This window comes from Carcharodon carcharias, chromosome 12 (assembly GCF_017639515.1).
Source record: "Carcharodon carcharias isolate sCarCar2 chromosome 12, sCarCar2.pri, whole genome shotgun sequence".
Classification (NCBI taxonomy): Eukaryota; Metazoa; Chordata; class Chondrichthyes; order Lamniformes; family Lamnidae; genus Carcharodon; species Carcharodon carcharias.
Genome location: NC_054478.1, coordinates 81,966,089 through 81,982,072, shown reverse-complemented (window position 1 = coordinate 81,982,072; position 15,984 = coordinate 81,966,089). Strand labels below are relative to the sequence as shown.

At 41.7% G+C, this 15,984-nt stretch overlaps 1 protein-coding gene across 1 annotated transcript in view; it reads left to right on the top strand.

Moving 5' to 3' along the window:
• The window catches only part of cir1 (corepressor interacting with RBPJ, CIR1), a 61,411-nt gene extending 48,194 nt beyond the window's left edge, over nt 1-13,217 (top strand). The window contains exons 9-10 of the mRNA XM_041200309.1: nt 3,445-3,530; nt 12,327-13,217. Coding sequence (XP_041056243.1) covers nt 3,445-3,530; nt 12,327-12,711 — 471 coding nt within the window. The 3' untranslated portion in view covers nt 12,712-13,217. The remainder of the gene's footprint in view (nt 1-3,444; nt 3,531-12,326) is intronic.
• Nucleotides 13,218-15,984: the final 2,767 nt, after the last annotated feature.

Genomic DNA, 15,984 nt, shown 5'->3' with positions numbered 1-15,984 from the left:
TATCTGCTGGTGCCTAGAAAATAGAGTTTCAGTTGATGAGCATGAGCTAGATAAGGCTGCACGTGACTCACTGTGAGCATCAGGATTTAATGAGGTGATGGAGCTGTGATCCATATTAGGTTGATGGGAGAGGCCGATCTCTCCATCCCCACAGGAGCGATCGATCCCTGGCCTCCCCAGCCAGCTTGGCTGCAGCCTCCTCAAACTCAGTGAGGGCACTGATGTTGGCCATTCCTCCCCTGGTTGCGCGCTCTCGCACCTGTTGTGCACAAGCTTGGCCTGTATGAAGAAGAAAGAAAGGCATGTGATGCGAAGGGAGGGAGCAGAGGTTGGGTGAAATGCGTGTCCCCAGTGTGTGGTGAGCCCTTAGCAGAAAGGCCAGAGGATGGAGTGTGAACAACATGATAGATGGGATGGTGGTGATGTGAAAGTCTCAGTGAGAGAATGAGTGTTGATATGTGTCCTCCGCTAATGGCTGGGAGAGACCCCTGAAGAGAGTCGCCTTTTGAGTGCCTGTTGCCATGATGAGAGTTTGGTATAGGAGGGTATTGAAGGATGACCTACCCTGGCGGAGCTGATAAGATCATTCATCCTCATTCTGCAGTGGATGGCACTTAGGGTGTGGATGCCAGCCATGCTGACCTGCTCTGCGATGGGTCTCCCAGGCTGGAGAGGTGAGGCTGCTGTGCTTCCTGCAGCTATCTCTGGGATACAGCACTTGCCTGTGCACCTTCACCCCTCTGATCAAAGTCTGGAGGGCTGGTGCGTAAAACTGGGTGCTGCCTTCCGGTTCAGGCTCTCGGCCTTCCTCTTGTGGCTGCCAGACATCTCTGGGGGGCTGGAGAGAGTGAGATTGTGTTGGACTGGCCTTTAAATATGGCGCCCAGGCCTTCGAACACCCCAGCTGACAGTGGATGGACAAATCAGCTCCCAATCCACCAGACCATTTGGACTGATATGAGCCTCTGCATAATTAGTTAGGCTCCAAGGGCAGAATCGGGCACGAGTTGCCACCATTACAGACAGAGAGCCAGGCGCTGCTGAAACAGCCCACCACCGCACTTAAGTTTCATTATGGGGAAATTCCGCCCATTGAGTACAAAAAACAGGTAAGTTATGTTGAACCTTTAAAAAGCTCTGATTAGGCCACAGCTAGGTAATTGTGTCCAGTTCTGATCATTGCACTTTTTAGGCAGGATGTGAGGGTCCTTGCAAGGGTGCATAGGAGATTTAAAAGAATGGTTCCAGGGATGAGGGAATTTAGCTACAAAGTTAGGTTGGAGAAGCTGGGATTGTTCTCCTTTGAGCAAAGGAGGTTGAGGGGATCTGATAGAGGTGTTTTTTGTAGCTTATCTTCATGCTCACTTTCTCCCCTTTGGGGAATAGTGAGGAAGTGGTGGAAGGATTCCCTGGCTTATCAACCCATTGAACCACATCATGAATGCACCTTCTTTGGCCAACAAGTCTTGCTGTGGGTCTTGAATCCAGAGCTTCTGACCCAGGAGCAGGGACACTGTGCCACAAGACCTCCAAATGATCGTTGTACAAGATTACAACAGGTTTAGTTAAGGTAGATAAAGATAAACTGTTCCTATTAGCTGATGGTAGAAGGACTAGGGAACACAAACATAAGATTTTGGACGATACAGGAAGATGTGAGGAAGAACTTTTATTATGCCATGAGTGCTAATGACCTGGAACACTGCCTACAAGGGTGGTAGAAGAGGATATGATCAATGATTTCTAAAGGAAATTGGACGGGCTTGAGGGACATGAACTTGGAGGGCTACAGGGATAGAACAGGCAAATGGGACTGACAGAATTACTCTACAAAGAGCTGGCATGGACTCAATGAGCCGAATGACCTCATTCTGTGCCGTTGTGACTCTGACCTGGGCAAGCCTATCAAATTTCCAATAGAGATTTAAGATCTGCTGCGTTTAAGACCCAAGAGTTTCAGTTGGATCTTGGCTGCTGCATTGTAGATGATGCGGATGCTTTGATGAAGAATTGAGAGCCACTTTAATATAGTCATGGTTCATTCAAGGAACCCTGTGTGAAAGGAAACATCAACAAAGCAGCAAAACAAAACTCATTCTTGAGCCACTCCTTGTACCTGCTGCAACAAAGTTACAAAATAACATGCATTTATACAGCACTTCTCTTGACTACCGGACATCCCAAAAATGCTTTACAACCAGTGGTTACTTTTAAAGTGTTGTCACTGTTCTGATATAAGATATGTCGCAGCTAGTTTACATACAGCAATGTGTTAATGGCCAGATAATGTGCTTCTTTTGTAATGTTAATTGAGGGCTAAATATTGGCCAAGTTACCAAGGATGACTCCTCTGCTCTTCAAGTCAGTGCATGCAATCGTTAACGTATGCCTGAGAGGGTGGATGTGGCTTCGGATTAAGTTCCCATCTGAAAGTTGACAACTCTGACATTACAGCGTTCACTTAGAACTGCATTGGAGTGTTGGCCTAGATTGTTGTGCCTGAGTCCTGGAATGGCTCTTGAACCAATAACCTTGTGACTTGGAAACAAGAGTGTTACTCAAGTAGCCATGGCTGCTGCGTAACTTAAATTTATGCACATTTGTGACCTTTCAGGTTATTGACCTGAAAAATTAACTGTTTTTCTCTCCTCAGAGGGACTGGCAGATCTGTATATTTCCAGCATTTTCTGGGTTTTTTTCAGATTTCCAGCAGTTTTATGCTTGCATTATTCATGTTGTTGTTGCTTTGAAACTCTACAGGGGAGGCATGTGCTGTGCTCATCTCAATCTGATAGGACTACTTGTGCACAAGCCTAGCCCATACAGTGTGGGGTGAAACCATGTATTGATTGTGCTTTCTACCAAAGGTATTCATCCATGTGCCTTGTATTCGGTCCATGTTTCAAAAGCTTTTGAACAAACTACTGGTGAGATGCTGAACAGGGTGCAGATAGACTGTAGTTGTCAGTGCAGCTTATTTGTCCAGCATAGCCCTGTGATAAACTGCAGTTTTTGAAAGATGGACTGAATGCAATAATTGTCTTATACAAGGGAGTTTTACAAATCTCAGTTTAAATAAATAAAAGCAAAATACTGCGGATGCTGGAAATCTGGAAATAAAGTTGTCCTATTCCTGCCTCTGCAATTTTCACCGAACAGTCTTTGTCAAAATGAAATTGACCCTGGTTAGTGATATTATTTATAAATGATTTGTAGAGAGTTTCCAATGCCTGTAGATAACTTGGCTGCTAACATTAAAGATTTATTTAGAAACTTACCACGATCTGTGTATTTAATCTGCAAAATTATTGTAATGCGAACTGTTTACATTCTGTGAAAATGGTTACAGAAAATGAAAGTTGTGCTGTTAAGTATGTGGTTTTAGCTAAATTAGAAGTGTGTTCACTGGGTACAATTCAATTTTGTATTGCTCTTGATTTTTAGGAATACATAGCAAGTGAAGATGATGATGATCCTGAGGTGGAATTTTTGAAATCTCTTTCCACAAAACAAAAACAGAAACTTTTGAGGTATGTTATTAGTGAGGTTTTTAGTGCTTAGGTTGATGGTGAAATTCTTTCTTTCAGATGCTTACCCCTTCCAATGTCACAAAATTCCCCCAAAAATTGTATTTGCCAGGTTAGTTACAATCAACAAAACTTTTGCTGAACTGATTAGGTTTATTGACCATTGTTTAAAATCAGTAAAATCACAATAGTTTGTAGCATTACCTTTGTGAAATATGGTATTAGCTGATTGTAGTAGACAGTTTTGTTAAGATTTAATTTAAGATTGGAAAATGCAGCTCCCAAATGCTCCCATGTTATCTAACTGCATTTTCAGTACAATTTTTTTTTTGTTTGTTTTTACCCTGCTTGACAAATTATTCTAGACTTTTTAGATTTACTGTCACCTAATTGAAACTTGTTGTGTTCCCTTTTTAAAATGATTTGTCTTGCACTGTCCTTACCATTTATTGTCAGCAAATTTGAAAACTCAGATTTGGTACACAGGCTATTAAAATTAGTAACAACATGACTCCAAGTCAGGAGTTCACTCTCCCACTCCACTCCAAAGAGGGAACTTGCACTTATGCAGCACCTTTAATAACTTCAGGATGTCCTGAAGTACCTCACAGCCAATGGAGTATTTTTGAAGTTTAGTCACGTTGTAAAGTAAGAAATGCTGTAGCCAATTTACGCACAGCAAGGCCCCACAAACTGCAATATGATGATAGCCAGATAATCCTTTTATTAGTACTGTCAGTTAATGGATATATATTTGTCAGGACACTGGGAGACAACTGCCCAGCTCCTCTTCAAAGATCTTTTGCACCTACCTCAGGCAGATGAGGCTTTAATTTAACATTTTCTGTTAAACAACACCTCCAGCAGTGCAGCCCTTCCTAAGTATTGCGCTAGATTTTATGCACAAGTCTCAGGAGTATGACAAAATCTTCTTACTCAGAGGTGATCACTGAATCATGCTAACCACTGCAATTAGCACTTCCATCCAGTCTGACATAATTCTACTTATAAATACTTTGTTTCCTAATTTTTAACCACCAATTCTTCATTCCCATGTTGTGCCTGGATTCCTGTGCCTTTTGGTTTAATTAAATAAATCTTTTACATGGAATTTCACAACTTTTTAAGAAACCCAAAGAATGGGCAATTATGCAGTCTAAAACTTAAAAAAAAATCAAGAATGCTGGTTATAATCATCTGGTCAGGCAGCATCTGTGGAGAGAGAAAGACAATTAACATTTCAAGTCAATAGCCTTTCGTCAGAACTGGAAAAAATTAGAAACATAACAGGTTTTAACAAAGTCCAGAGACAGGTAAAGGGAAGAGGGGGGAGAAAAGAACAAAAGGAAAAGTCTGCAATAAGGTGAAAGGCAGGCGAGATTAAGACAAAAGTGCTGGTGTTGCAAGCTAAAAGGAAATGGTGACAGGACAAGTGAAGAAACAAAAGTTTAGTCTAGAGGAGTTATAACTGGGAAATAGCAGGATCCCCAAAAAATGGGGACAGAGATTATGATCTGAAATTGTTGAACTCAAAGTTGAGTTCAAAGGCAGTAAAGTGTCTAATTGAAAGATGACATGCTGCTCCTCATACTAACGTTGAATTTCATTGGAGCAGTGAAAGGGACTGAGGACAGTACGATCAAAGTGGGTGGGAGAATTAAAATGACAGTTGATCAGAAGTTAAGGTCACATTTACAGCCTGAACAGAGGTGTTTTGCAAAGCCATCACCTAATCCACGTTTTGTCTCTCCAATGTAGTGGAGACCACATCATGAGCTGCCAGTACAGCATATTAAATTGAAAGAAGTTCTAGTAAATTGCTGGTTCACATTGAAGGAGTATTTTAGTTCTGTTGAAGGGTCATGAGGACTCGAAACGTCAACTCTTCTTCTCCGCCAATGCTGCCAGACCTGCTGAGTTTTTCCAGGTAATTCTGTTTTTGTGTTGAGTATTTTAGGTCCTGGACAGTAAGAAGGGTGAAGCTAAATGGGCAGGTCTACTTGTATGGGAAGGGGGAGGGGGCTGATGGAGTGATTTGAGGAGTGGACCATGGTGTCACAGTGGAAACTGTTCTCTCGGAACACTGAAAAGGGTAGGAAGAAGAACATATGAACATACGATTTAGGAACAGGAATAGGCCACTTGGTCCCTTGAGCCTGCTTTGCCATTCAACAAGATCATGGTTGATCTGATTGTAACCTCAACTCCGCATTCCCAATCTTAACTCCACATTCCCATCTACCCCTGATAGCCTTTCACCCCCTTGCTCATCAAGAATCTATCTAGCTCTGCCTTAAAAATATTCAAAGACTCTGCTCCCACTGCCTTTTGAGGAAGAGCGTTCAAAAGACTCTCTGCCCTTGGAGAAAAAAAATTTAGCCTCATTTCTGTCTTAAATGGGCGACCCCTTATTTTTAAACAATGACCCCTAGTTCTAGATTCTTCCACAAGAGGAAACATCCTTTCCACATCCTGTCAAGACCCCTCAGGATCTTGTATATTTCAATCAAGTCGCCTCTTACTCTTCTAAGCTCCAGCAGGTACAAGCCTAGCCTGTCCAACCTTTCCTCAAAAGACAACACTCCCATTTCCAGGTATTAGTCTGATAAACCTTCTCTGAACTACTTCCAATGCATTTACATCCTTCCTTAAATAAGAAGGCCAGTACTGTACTCCAGATATGGTTTCACACCTCCATTACCGAACATTATCTTTTGTAAACTTTTGTATTCGATTTTTACCCCCCCCAATAAACGATAACATTCTATTAGCTTTCCTTAGTACCTGCTTATTAATCTTTTGTGACTCATGCACTAGGACACCTAGATCCCTCTGCAACTCTGCTCTGTAATCTCTCACCATTTCGATAATATGCTCCTTTTTTATTCTTCCTGCCAAAGTGAACAATTTCACATTTTTCCACATTATACTCCATTTGCCAGATTTGCACCCATTCACTTATCTATATCCCTTTGTAGCCTCCTTATGTCCTGTTCGCAACTTACTTTCCTACCTATCTTTGTATCATCAGCAAATTTAGCCACCAAACCTTCAGTCCCTTCATCCAAGCCATTTATATAAATTGTAAAAAGTTGAGGTCCTAGCACTGATCCCTGTGGCACACTACTTGTTATATCTTGCCAACCAGAAAATTACCCATTTATGCCTACTCTCACTTTCCTGTTAGCTAGCCAATCTTCTATCCAAGCCTATATGTTACCTCCTAGACCATGAAATTTTATTCTCCACAATAACCTTTGACATGGCACCTTATCAATTGCCTTCTGGAAATCCAAGTACAGTGCATCTAGCACGTTACTTCTTCAAATAACTCTAATAAATTGGTTAAACATGATTTCCCTTTCACAAAACTGTGTTGACTCTGCCTTGAATTTATCTAAGTACTCTGCTGTAACATTTTTGACAATTGTGTAGTAAAGTGGAATACCATTTACTTTTAATAGAATGCAAGTGGATTAACCATGTGATAGTACTGACCAATCACTGTACAGCATGAGCTACTGGTTAACTGTAAGACTAGAGCTGGAGATGGTTGTGGGAGCACACAAGGATTTCGTACTCTGGCTTCTGTTGCAGTAAACAATCACAGTTTGTTCTTATGTCAGTCTCTCTCCATTATTGATGGTGAGCATCAACTAACAGGTGTATATGAAGGGGTGCAATTTTAGTTTACGCAACTCGTGAACTCATAGACCCAAGACATAAAAATTAGCTTCTAACATTTTCCCTATGTTAAAGATGATTGTAAGAGATGTTAAAGCTAACTGACCTGCAGTTTCCTGCTTTCTGCCTTCTTCCTTTTTTGAATAAAGGAGTTACATTTGCTAGCTTCCAATCCAATTCAACCTTCCCCGAATCTAAGAATTTTGGAACATTAAAACCAGCGCATCATCTTTCTCACCAGCCACTTCTTTTAAGACCCTAGGATGAAGTTCATTAGGACCTGGGGACTTGTCAGCCCGCAGCTCCAACAATTTACTCAATACTGCATCCCTGGCGATTGTAATTTTCTTGGGTTCCTCCCTCCCTTCCATTTCCTGATTTACAGCTATTTCTGGGATGTTCCTTGTATCCTCTATAGTGAAGACCAATGATTCATCTGACATTTGCTTATTTTCCATTATTAATTCCCCAGACTCACTTTCTATAGGACCAACGCTTGCTTTGTTAACTGTTTTCCTTTTTAACTAACTATAGAAACTCTTACTATGTTTTTATATTTCTAGCTAGCTTTCTCTCGTACTCTAATTTTTTTAGTCATTCTCTGCGTTTTTTTATATTCTGTCCAAGCTTCTGCCCTGCCATGTATTCTCACAAAATTATAGGTTTTTTCTTTAAGTTTGATACTTTCTTTAAGTTTTTTAGTTAACCACGGGTGGTGGGTCCTCCCCTTGGAATTTTTCTTTCTTGTTGGAATGTATCTATCCTGAATATTCTGAAATATCCCTTTAAATGTCTGCAACTGCATTTCTATTGACCTACCCTTTAAATGTCTGCAACTGCATTTCTGTTGACCTATCCCTTAACCTAATTTGCCTGCTTTCATGCCCTCATAATTGCCCCTATTTAAGTTTAAAATACTAGTCTTGGACCCATTCTTCTCTCCCTCAAACTGAATGTAAAATTCAACCATGTTATGATCATTGCTCTGAGGTCATTAATCCTACCTCAATGATTAATACCAGGTCTAGTAAAGCCTGTTCTCTGGCTCCAGAGCGCCCTGTTCTAAGAAACTATCCCAAAAAAATCCTATGAACTCCTCATCTAGGCTGCCTTTGTCCATGTGATTTTTCCAGATTAATTTCCAGATTTCCTATACGTAGATTAAAATCACCCATGTTTATCGCCATACCTTTCTGACAAGCCCCCATTATTTCATCCTTAATACTCTGGCCTACTGTGTGGCTACCATTAGGGAGGCCTGTACATCACACCCACATATGACTTCTTGCATTTATCACTTCTCATCTCTACCCAAACTGCTTCTATATCCTGGTATATACAACGTGGGGAAGTGTGAGTTCATGCACTTTGGTAGGAAGAATAGAGGCATAGACTATTTTCTAAATGGGAAGAGGATTCAGAAATCTGGAATGCAAAGGGACTTGGGAGTCCTAGTCCAGGATTCTCTTAAGGTTAACTTGCAGGTTGAGTTGGTAGTTAGGAAGGCAAATGCAATGTTGGCATTTATTTCGAGAGGACTAGAATGTAAAAGCAGGGATGTGCTGCTGAGGCTTTATAAGGCTCTGGTCAGATCACATTTAGAATATTGTGAGCAATTTTGGGCCCCGTATCTCAGGAAGGATGTTCTGTCCCTGGAGAGGGTCCAGAGGAGGTTCACGCGAACGATCCCAGGAATGAAAGGCTTAACGTATGAGGAACGTTTGAGGACTCTGGGTCTATACTCGGTGGAGCTTAGAAGGATGAGGGGGGATCTGATTGAAACTTACAGAATACTGAAAGGCCTGGATAGAGTGGTCATGGGGCAGATGTTTCCATTAGTAGGAGAGACTAAGACCCGAGGGCACAGCCTCAGAGTAAAGAGAAGACCTTTTAGAACAGAGATGAGGAGAAACTTCTTTAGCTAGAGAGTGGTGAATCTATGGAATTCATTGCCACAGAAGGCTGTGGAGGCCAGGTCATTGAGTGTATTTAAGACCGAGATAGATAGGTTCTTGATTGGGAAGGGGATCAAAGGTTACAGGGAGAAGGCGGGAGAATGGGGTTGAGAAACTTATCAGCCATGATTGAATGGCGGAGCAGACTCGATGGGCCAAATGGCCTAATTTCTGCTCCTATGTCTTATGGTCTTATCCCTCTTTATTGTGCCAGTACCATCATTAATTAAGAGCTACCCCTCCAACTTTTCCTAGCTTCTGTCCTTCCTAAATGTCATGTACCCTTTAATATTCGGGTCCCAATTTACATCATCCTGCAGCCATGTCTTTGTGATAGCTATCAGGTCGTACTTATTTACTTCTATTTGTGCTATCAGTTCAGCTGTTTTGTTTCAAATGCTATGTGCATTCAGATACAGAGCCTTTAGTTTTGTTCTTTTATTATTTTTGTAACTCTGGCCTTATCTGCTGATTTACTCTTAGATTTGTGCTCTCTGTCCCTTCGCAGTTTGTTCTGTTTATCATTTCCCATATTAGTACCTTTCTTTCTTACCTTGTCTCTACTCTTTGGTTTACTGCATCTTCCCAAATATGATCTCTTGCTCCCACTATTTAGTTTAAAACCCTCTGTACTTCCCTAATTATGCGGCTTGCTAGAACACTGGTCCCAGCATAGTTCAGGTGTAGACAGTCCCAATGGTAAGGACGCCACTCTCCCACGTACTGGTGCCTGTGCCCCAGGATCCGGAACCCAATTCTGTCACACCAGTCTTTGAGCCATGCATTCTTTTCTCTAATCTTATTTGCCATTTGCAAGTTTGTCCATGACTCAGGTAATAATCAAGAGATTAATACGTTTTGAGGTTCTGCTTAATTTGATGCCTAGCTCCTCATACTGACTATGCAGAACCTCTTTCCTTGTCCTCTCTATGGTACCTACGTGGACCACGACAACTGGATCCTCCCCCTCCCACTGCAAGTTCCTCTCCAGCCCTAAGATGTTCCAAATCCTGGCACCAGGCAGGAAATACCATCCCCTGGACTCCCTCTTTGCTGCAGAGAACAGTGTCAGTCCTTCTCACTATACTGTCCCCCTCCTCCCGCTACATTCCTTTTTCCTCCCCACACTTGAATTGCTTCCTGTACCACGGTTCCATGGCTCGTCAGTTCATCTATCCTGCAGCCCCCACTCTCATCCGAACAAGTTGAAAGAACCTCAAATCTGTCAGACAATTGCAAGGTTTGCACTCCTCCTCTCTGGGTCCCCTTACCTGCCTCACTTGCAATCACACCCTCCTGACCACTGACCAAATCAGAAGTGTCCTAAGTGGTGTGTCTGCCTCCTGGTACAAAGTGTCCAGGTAACTTTCCTCCTCCCTGACCCATTGCAGTGTCTGCAGCTCAGCCTCCAGCTCAATGACTCTGAGCCGAAGCTCCTCAAGCCACAAACACTTCAGACGCATTTGCCCTGGATCACAATGGCATCCAAGAACCCACACATGTTGCAGCCATGACACATCACCTGTCTTGCCATCCTTAATGAGTAATTATTGTATTCAATTAATTATTTTCCTATATTATATATTTTATTAAACTTACCACCAGTTCATATACTATTTTAGACATTAGGAATAGAATAGACCTTAACCACTTACCAAATACTCACTGACAGCTAGCTTCTTCCTCTGTAGTAGAGTAGGAACCAATTCCTACATGGTGAAAAGGTTAGAAGAAGCAAAGGAGCGCCTCCTTCCCCTCTCCACCCAACTCCCTCCCTCACCCAACTCCCAGCACTCTTGTGCAAAGCCACACTGAAGTACTAAGTCGCACTGAGAGGCTTGTATTTATATGCTTTGAAACTAAAGACTTAACTCAGCCCCAGGAACAGAATAACCATTAAGATGTGTTTGGTGATGTCATCATGCTAGAGGTGCCTGAATTGGCAGATATTGATCCATTGAATGTGAAGACTGGGGGTGGGAGGGTGAAGGTGAGGACAAGGGGAGAAACTTAAGGGACTAAAATCCAACAAATCCCTATCATGATTCTGAGAAGGAGGAGAAGGGGTGAGTGGTCTAGTGATCAAATTGACTTGTTTAATTGAATAATTAAAATGAGGACAATGTTACTCTGAGGGGATTTTACATTGTTGGGGACTTGATTGGCTGGAGGTGGGTCTTCTGCCCCTCAGCAACAGAAAGTCCTGCCTTCCGTCCCCACCAACAGGAAGTCACGTCTCAGAGCTGCCAGCCAGTTTTTTTTTTAATCATATCTATCATATCTGTTGCATTTTGGGGAACTAGAACACTAGTAACTAGGTGTAGTTTTTTTTTTGTTTTTTTTTCCTCTCTCTGCCCATGAAGATGAGGCACATCAGCCCTAAATAATTTAATACTTCGACCAATTTTATTTCTCAAAGTTCAGATATAGTATAAGCCAGATGCAGCAGGGATGCTCCTTGGCCCAGTATAATCTAATTTTCAAAACAGTCTTATCGCACCATTATAGCTATGCTGCCAGATTCTGAGTCATTCTTTTGCCAAAGACACACCAGCGCTAGGATTGCCAGTACCCGAGCTCCCATTTCTCATAGGATCCTAGGAGCCAGTAAAAAAGACTTTAATCTTATCGGTCTGAGCTGGATTGAAAAACAGGTTAGAGTTCAAAGGGCAGCATGCTTAGCAGCTACATGATCTAGGTTTTTCAAATTTTGAAATGTAGAATTTTGATTCGGAGGATAACTTTGTGTTGCATGAAGTTTCTTTTCAAACAAGTTGTCAGATGGCAAGGATGTTCCTAAGTATCTCTTCGGATATATTAGTATCTTTTGATTATCGTTTTTCACTTAGTGTGCCCAAAAGTAATAAAAGGACAAAAACAAAAAACTGCGGATGCTGGAAATCCAAAACAAAAACAGAATTACCTGGAAAAACTCAGCAGCTCTGGCAGCATCGATGGATAAGAAAAGAGTTGACGTCTGTGTACTCGAAATGTCAACTCTTTTCTTCTCCACCGATGCTGCCAGACCTGCTGAGTTTTTCCAGGTAATTCTGTTTTTGTGCCCAAGAGTAAGATGCTTTTGAGGAAACGTTCTACAGATTGCATTTTTTCATGAGTGTGTTTTTGAAAAAATGTGCTGATCTAATTTTTTTTTGCAAAGGAAACTTGACCATCTTGAAAGAAAGAAAAAGCGAGAAAAAAAGAAAAAGCAAAAACAGAAGAAAAACAAAGATAAACATAAGAAAAAAGAAAGCAGATCATCCACCATCAGCTCTTTTAGCGAAAGTGATTCTGAGACTGAGAAAAAAAGAGAGACACACAGCAAAAACAAACATCTGAAACGGAAAAGGGACACATCATCGGATGGTAATATCAGTTCCAAAGAACATATGGAGACTTACAAACAAAAATCCAACAAAACGCATTCAAGCAGTTATTTCAAGCATGAAGACAAGAATGCAGATGTTAACAAAAAATCTAGCAGAAGCAGAAATAAAAGAGACTTGAGTCACAGCGCCAGTTGGGACAGGAAGCAAAATGATTGAAGCAGAAGCAATAGTAGAGATACACATGAAAAAACAAAAAGAAAGGACAAACAAAGTATAAGTCACAGCAGAGAAAAGTATAATGATAGGAGACATGTGAGCAAAAGCCGGAGTGCAGAGAAAGATTAGATAAACAGGACAGATAGCAAGGACCAGATTAGAACCATCAATGTACACCAGCAGATGCAAAGTAAAGACTGTGGTAATCAGGGAAGTCATCATAAGGAAAGCAATAGTAGGGATGTGCATTACATAAGAACTAGAGATAATAAGGATAAGAATAAAAGGGAGGGACATGCTTTAAGAGATTGAACATAAAATTGAAGTCTTTGGCTGTTCTCTATTCATTTCAAAGGACTTGTATTTTCTATTATCAGATAGTTGAGACATGCTGTAAAGACATGGTTTATGACATTTTCTGATTGTTTTATAACTTTATTTCACACAGTCACTAACAGTTTGAGACTTATGTATTCCTTGATTACTTAATAAAGTCTATAACAAAAGACAAATGACTCAGTCAATAAACCTTCCTTTATTTTCTCCTATTCTCCAAATTTATGAACAACTTCCTTGTATATTAGGTCCTATTATGCTGATCACGTTTCCCTACATTTTGTTTTTAAGCCTCCTTCAAATTTCTCCTGATAAGTACCCATAATTTCAAAAACAAGAGAAATATAGAATTACCTAGAAATTGCAACACAGAAACAAGTATTTAGCTCAACCAATGAAATGTGCTGATCTATTTCCTTTCTTGCCACAATCTACCTGACCCATTGTTAAATGTTAACATAGTCTATGCTTTAATTGTGTGCTTGATAAGTGCATTCCATAGCCGTACAGCCAATCCATATTTATTTTGAAAACTTGGTCTCTGTCTCAAATTTCTTAATTTTATATCCAAGTCCTCTGTACTTATACCTCTGAAACATTTGAAACAGTCAGTTCTTATCTACCCTATCCCATCCCTTTATAAATTTAAGCAAATTCAAAACTCTATGGCAATCTATGCTGCACTCTAACAGCTGTAGAAGAAATATGCCAAATCGACTTCCCTGATAAGTTTGCTCTTTTGGAGCCTCTCTGCACCTGAGGCTTAGAACTTAACTGAAGTGGTATAATACTTCATCTGCATGCAACAATAGAAATAGAAAGCAAATGGAAAAACATGAAAAAGAGTTTGCTGCAAAGGAAATATTGCCAAATTGGGGGAAAAAAATACAAGGGACAGGAGTTTCTATCCCTGGCCGCTGGCATGATTTACCGGTGCCGCCAAAGTCAATGGAACTTTGGCTGCTCGCCGCATCCACTGCCAGAAAATCCCACTGAGCATGATGAAATTGAAATGAAAATAAAGAATGCTTGTAGGCAGGCTAAAGAGAAATGGTATAATGAGATGTGTGAAGTATTAGAGCTGGAAAGAAATCACAAAATGAGAGTTATGTACCAGCAGGCAAGACTTTTGACAAAAAGAAAGAAAGTGACAGTAGAAAGTGGGTGCACAAAAGACAAACCTGGTAAAATATTGTTCAAAAGAGATGCAGTTACAAAAAGATGGACAGAATATATTTGAATTGTACGGTGATCCAAATTGAGGGAATCCTCAAGGTGTAGAGGCAAAATGAAGAGCCAAACATTATGATAGCAAAGATAAAGAATGCTTTGAAATTGATGAACATAGGAAAAGCTCCAGGCCTAAATAAAATAACAACAGAACATCCCAAAGCTGTTGAAGAAACAGAATTAAAAGTGATAACAGAAATTTGTGATCAAATATATTCCAAGTGACTTAAGACATTCATTATTTGTTAAATTACCTAAGGAACCTAAAGCAATGGAGTGCAACCAACTTAGAACCATAAGCTTAATGGGGAGGGGTGGAGGGGGTGGGGGGGTGGGGGTGAGTGCCAAAATTGGGAGATGTGTCTCACAGGGTAGTCAAACAACAGCCTGACAGTCATCCTCACAAAATCAAATCTTACAGATAATGTCCCAGCAATCGTCATCACCATCCTTAAGTGGAGGCACAGTGGTATACGGTCGAGAGGGAGTTGCCCTGGGAGTCCACAACATCGACTCAGGACCCCATGAAGTCTTATGGCATCAGGTCAAACATGGGCAAGGAAACCTGCTGATTACCACATAGCGCCCTCCCTCAGCTGATGAATAAGTGCTTCTCCATGTTGAACGCCACTTGGAGGAAGCACTGAGGGTGGCAGGGGTGCAGAATTTATCTGGAGTGGGGGACTTCAATGTCCATCACCTAGAGCGGCTCGGTAGCACCACTACTGATCGAGCTGGCCAGGTCCTAAAGCACATAACTGCTAGACTGGGTCTGCGACAGGTGGTGAGGGAACCAACGAGGGAAAAGCATACTTGACCTCATCCTCGCAAGCCTGCCTGCCGCAGATGCATCTGTCCATGACAGTATCGGTAGGAGTGACCACCGCACAGTCATTGTAGAGACGAAGTCCCATCTCCAAATTGAGGATACCCTCCATCGTCTTGTGTGGCACAACCACCGTGCTAAATGGGATAGATTTTGAACAGAGCCAGCAACTCATGACTGGGCATTCATGAGGCACTGTGGGCCACCAGCAGCAGCAGCGTTGTGTTTGAACACAATCTGTAACTTCATGGCCTGGCACATCCCACACTCTACCATTGCCACCATGCCAGGGGATCAACCCTAGTTCAATGAAAAGTGCAGGAGGACATGCCAGGAGCAGCACCAGACATACCTAAAAATGAGGTGTCAACCTGGTGAAGCTACAACACAGGACTACTTGCTTGCCAAACAACATAGGCAGCAAGTGATAGACAGAGCTAAGCAATCCCACAGCCAACGGATCAGATCTAAGCTCTGCAGTCCTGTCACGTCCAGTTGTGAATGGTGGTGGACAATTAAACAACTCACTGGAGGAAGAGGCTCCACAAATATCCCCACCCTCAATGATAGGAGAGTCCAGCACACCAGTGCAAAAGATAAAGCATTTGCTACAATCTTCAGCCAGAAGTGCCGAATGGATGATCCATCTCGGCCTCCTCTGGAGGTCCCTAGCATCACAGATGCCAGTCTTCAGCCAATTCAATTCACTCCACATGATAGCAAGAAACGACTGAAGGCACTGGATAGTGCAAAGGCTATAGACCCTGACAATATTCCAGCAACATTACTGAAGACTTATGTTCCAGAACTTGCCGCACCCCTAGCCAAGCTGTACAAGTACGGCTACAACACTGGGATCTACCTGGCTATGTGGAAAATTG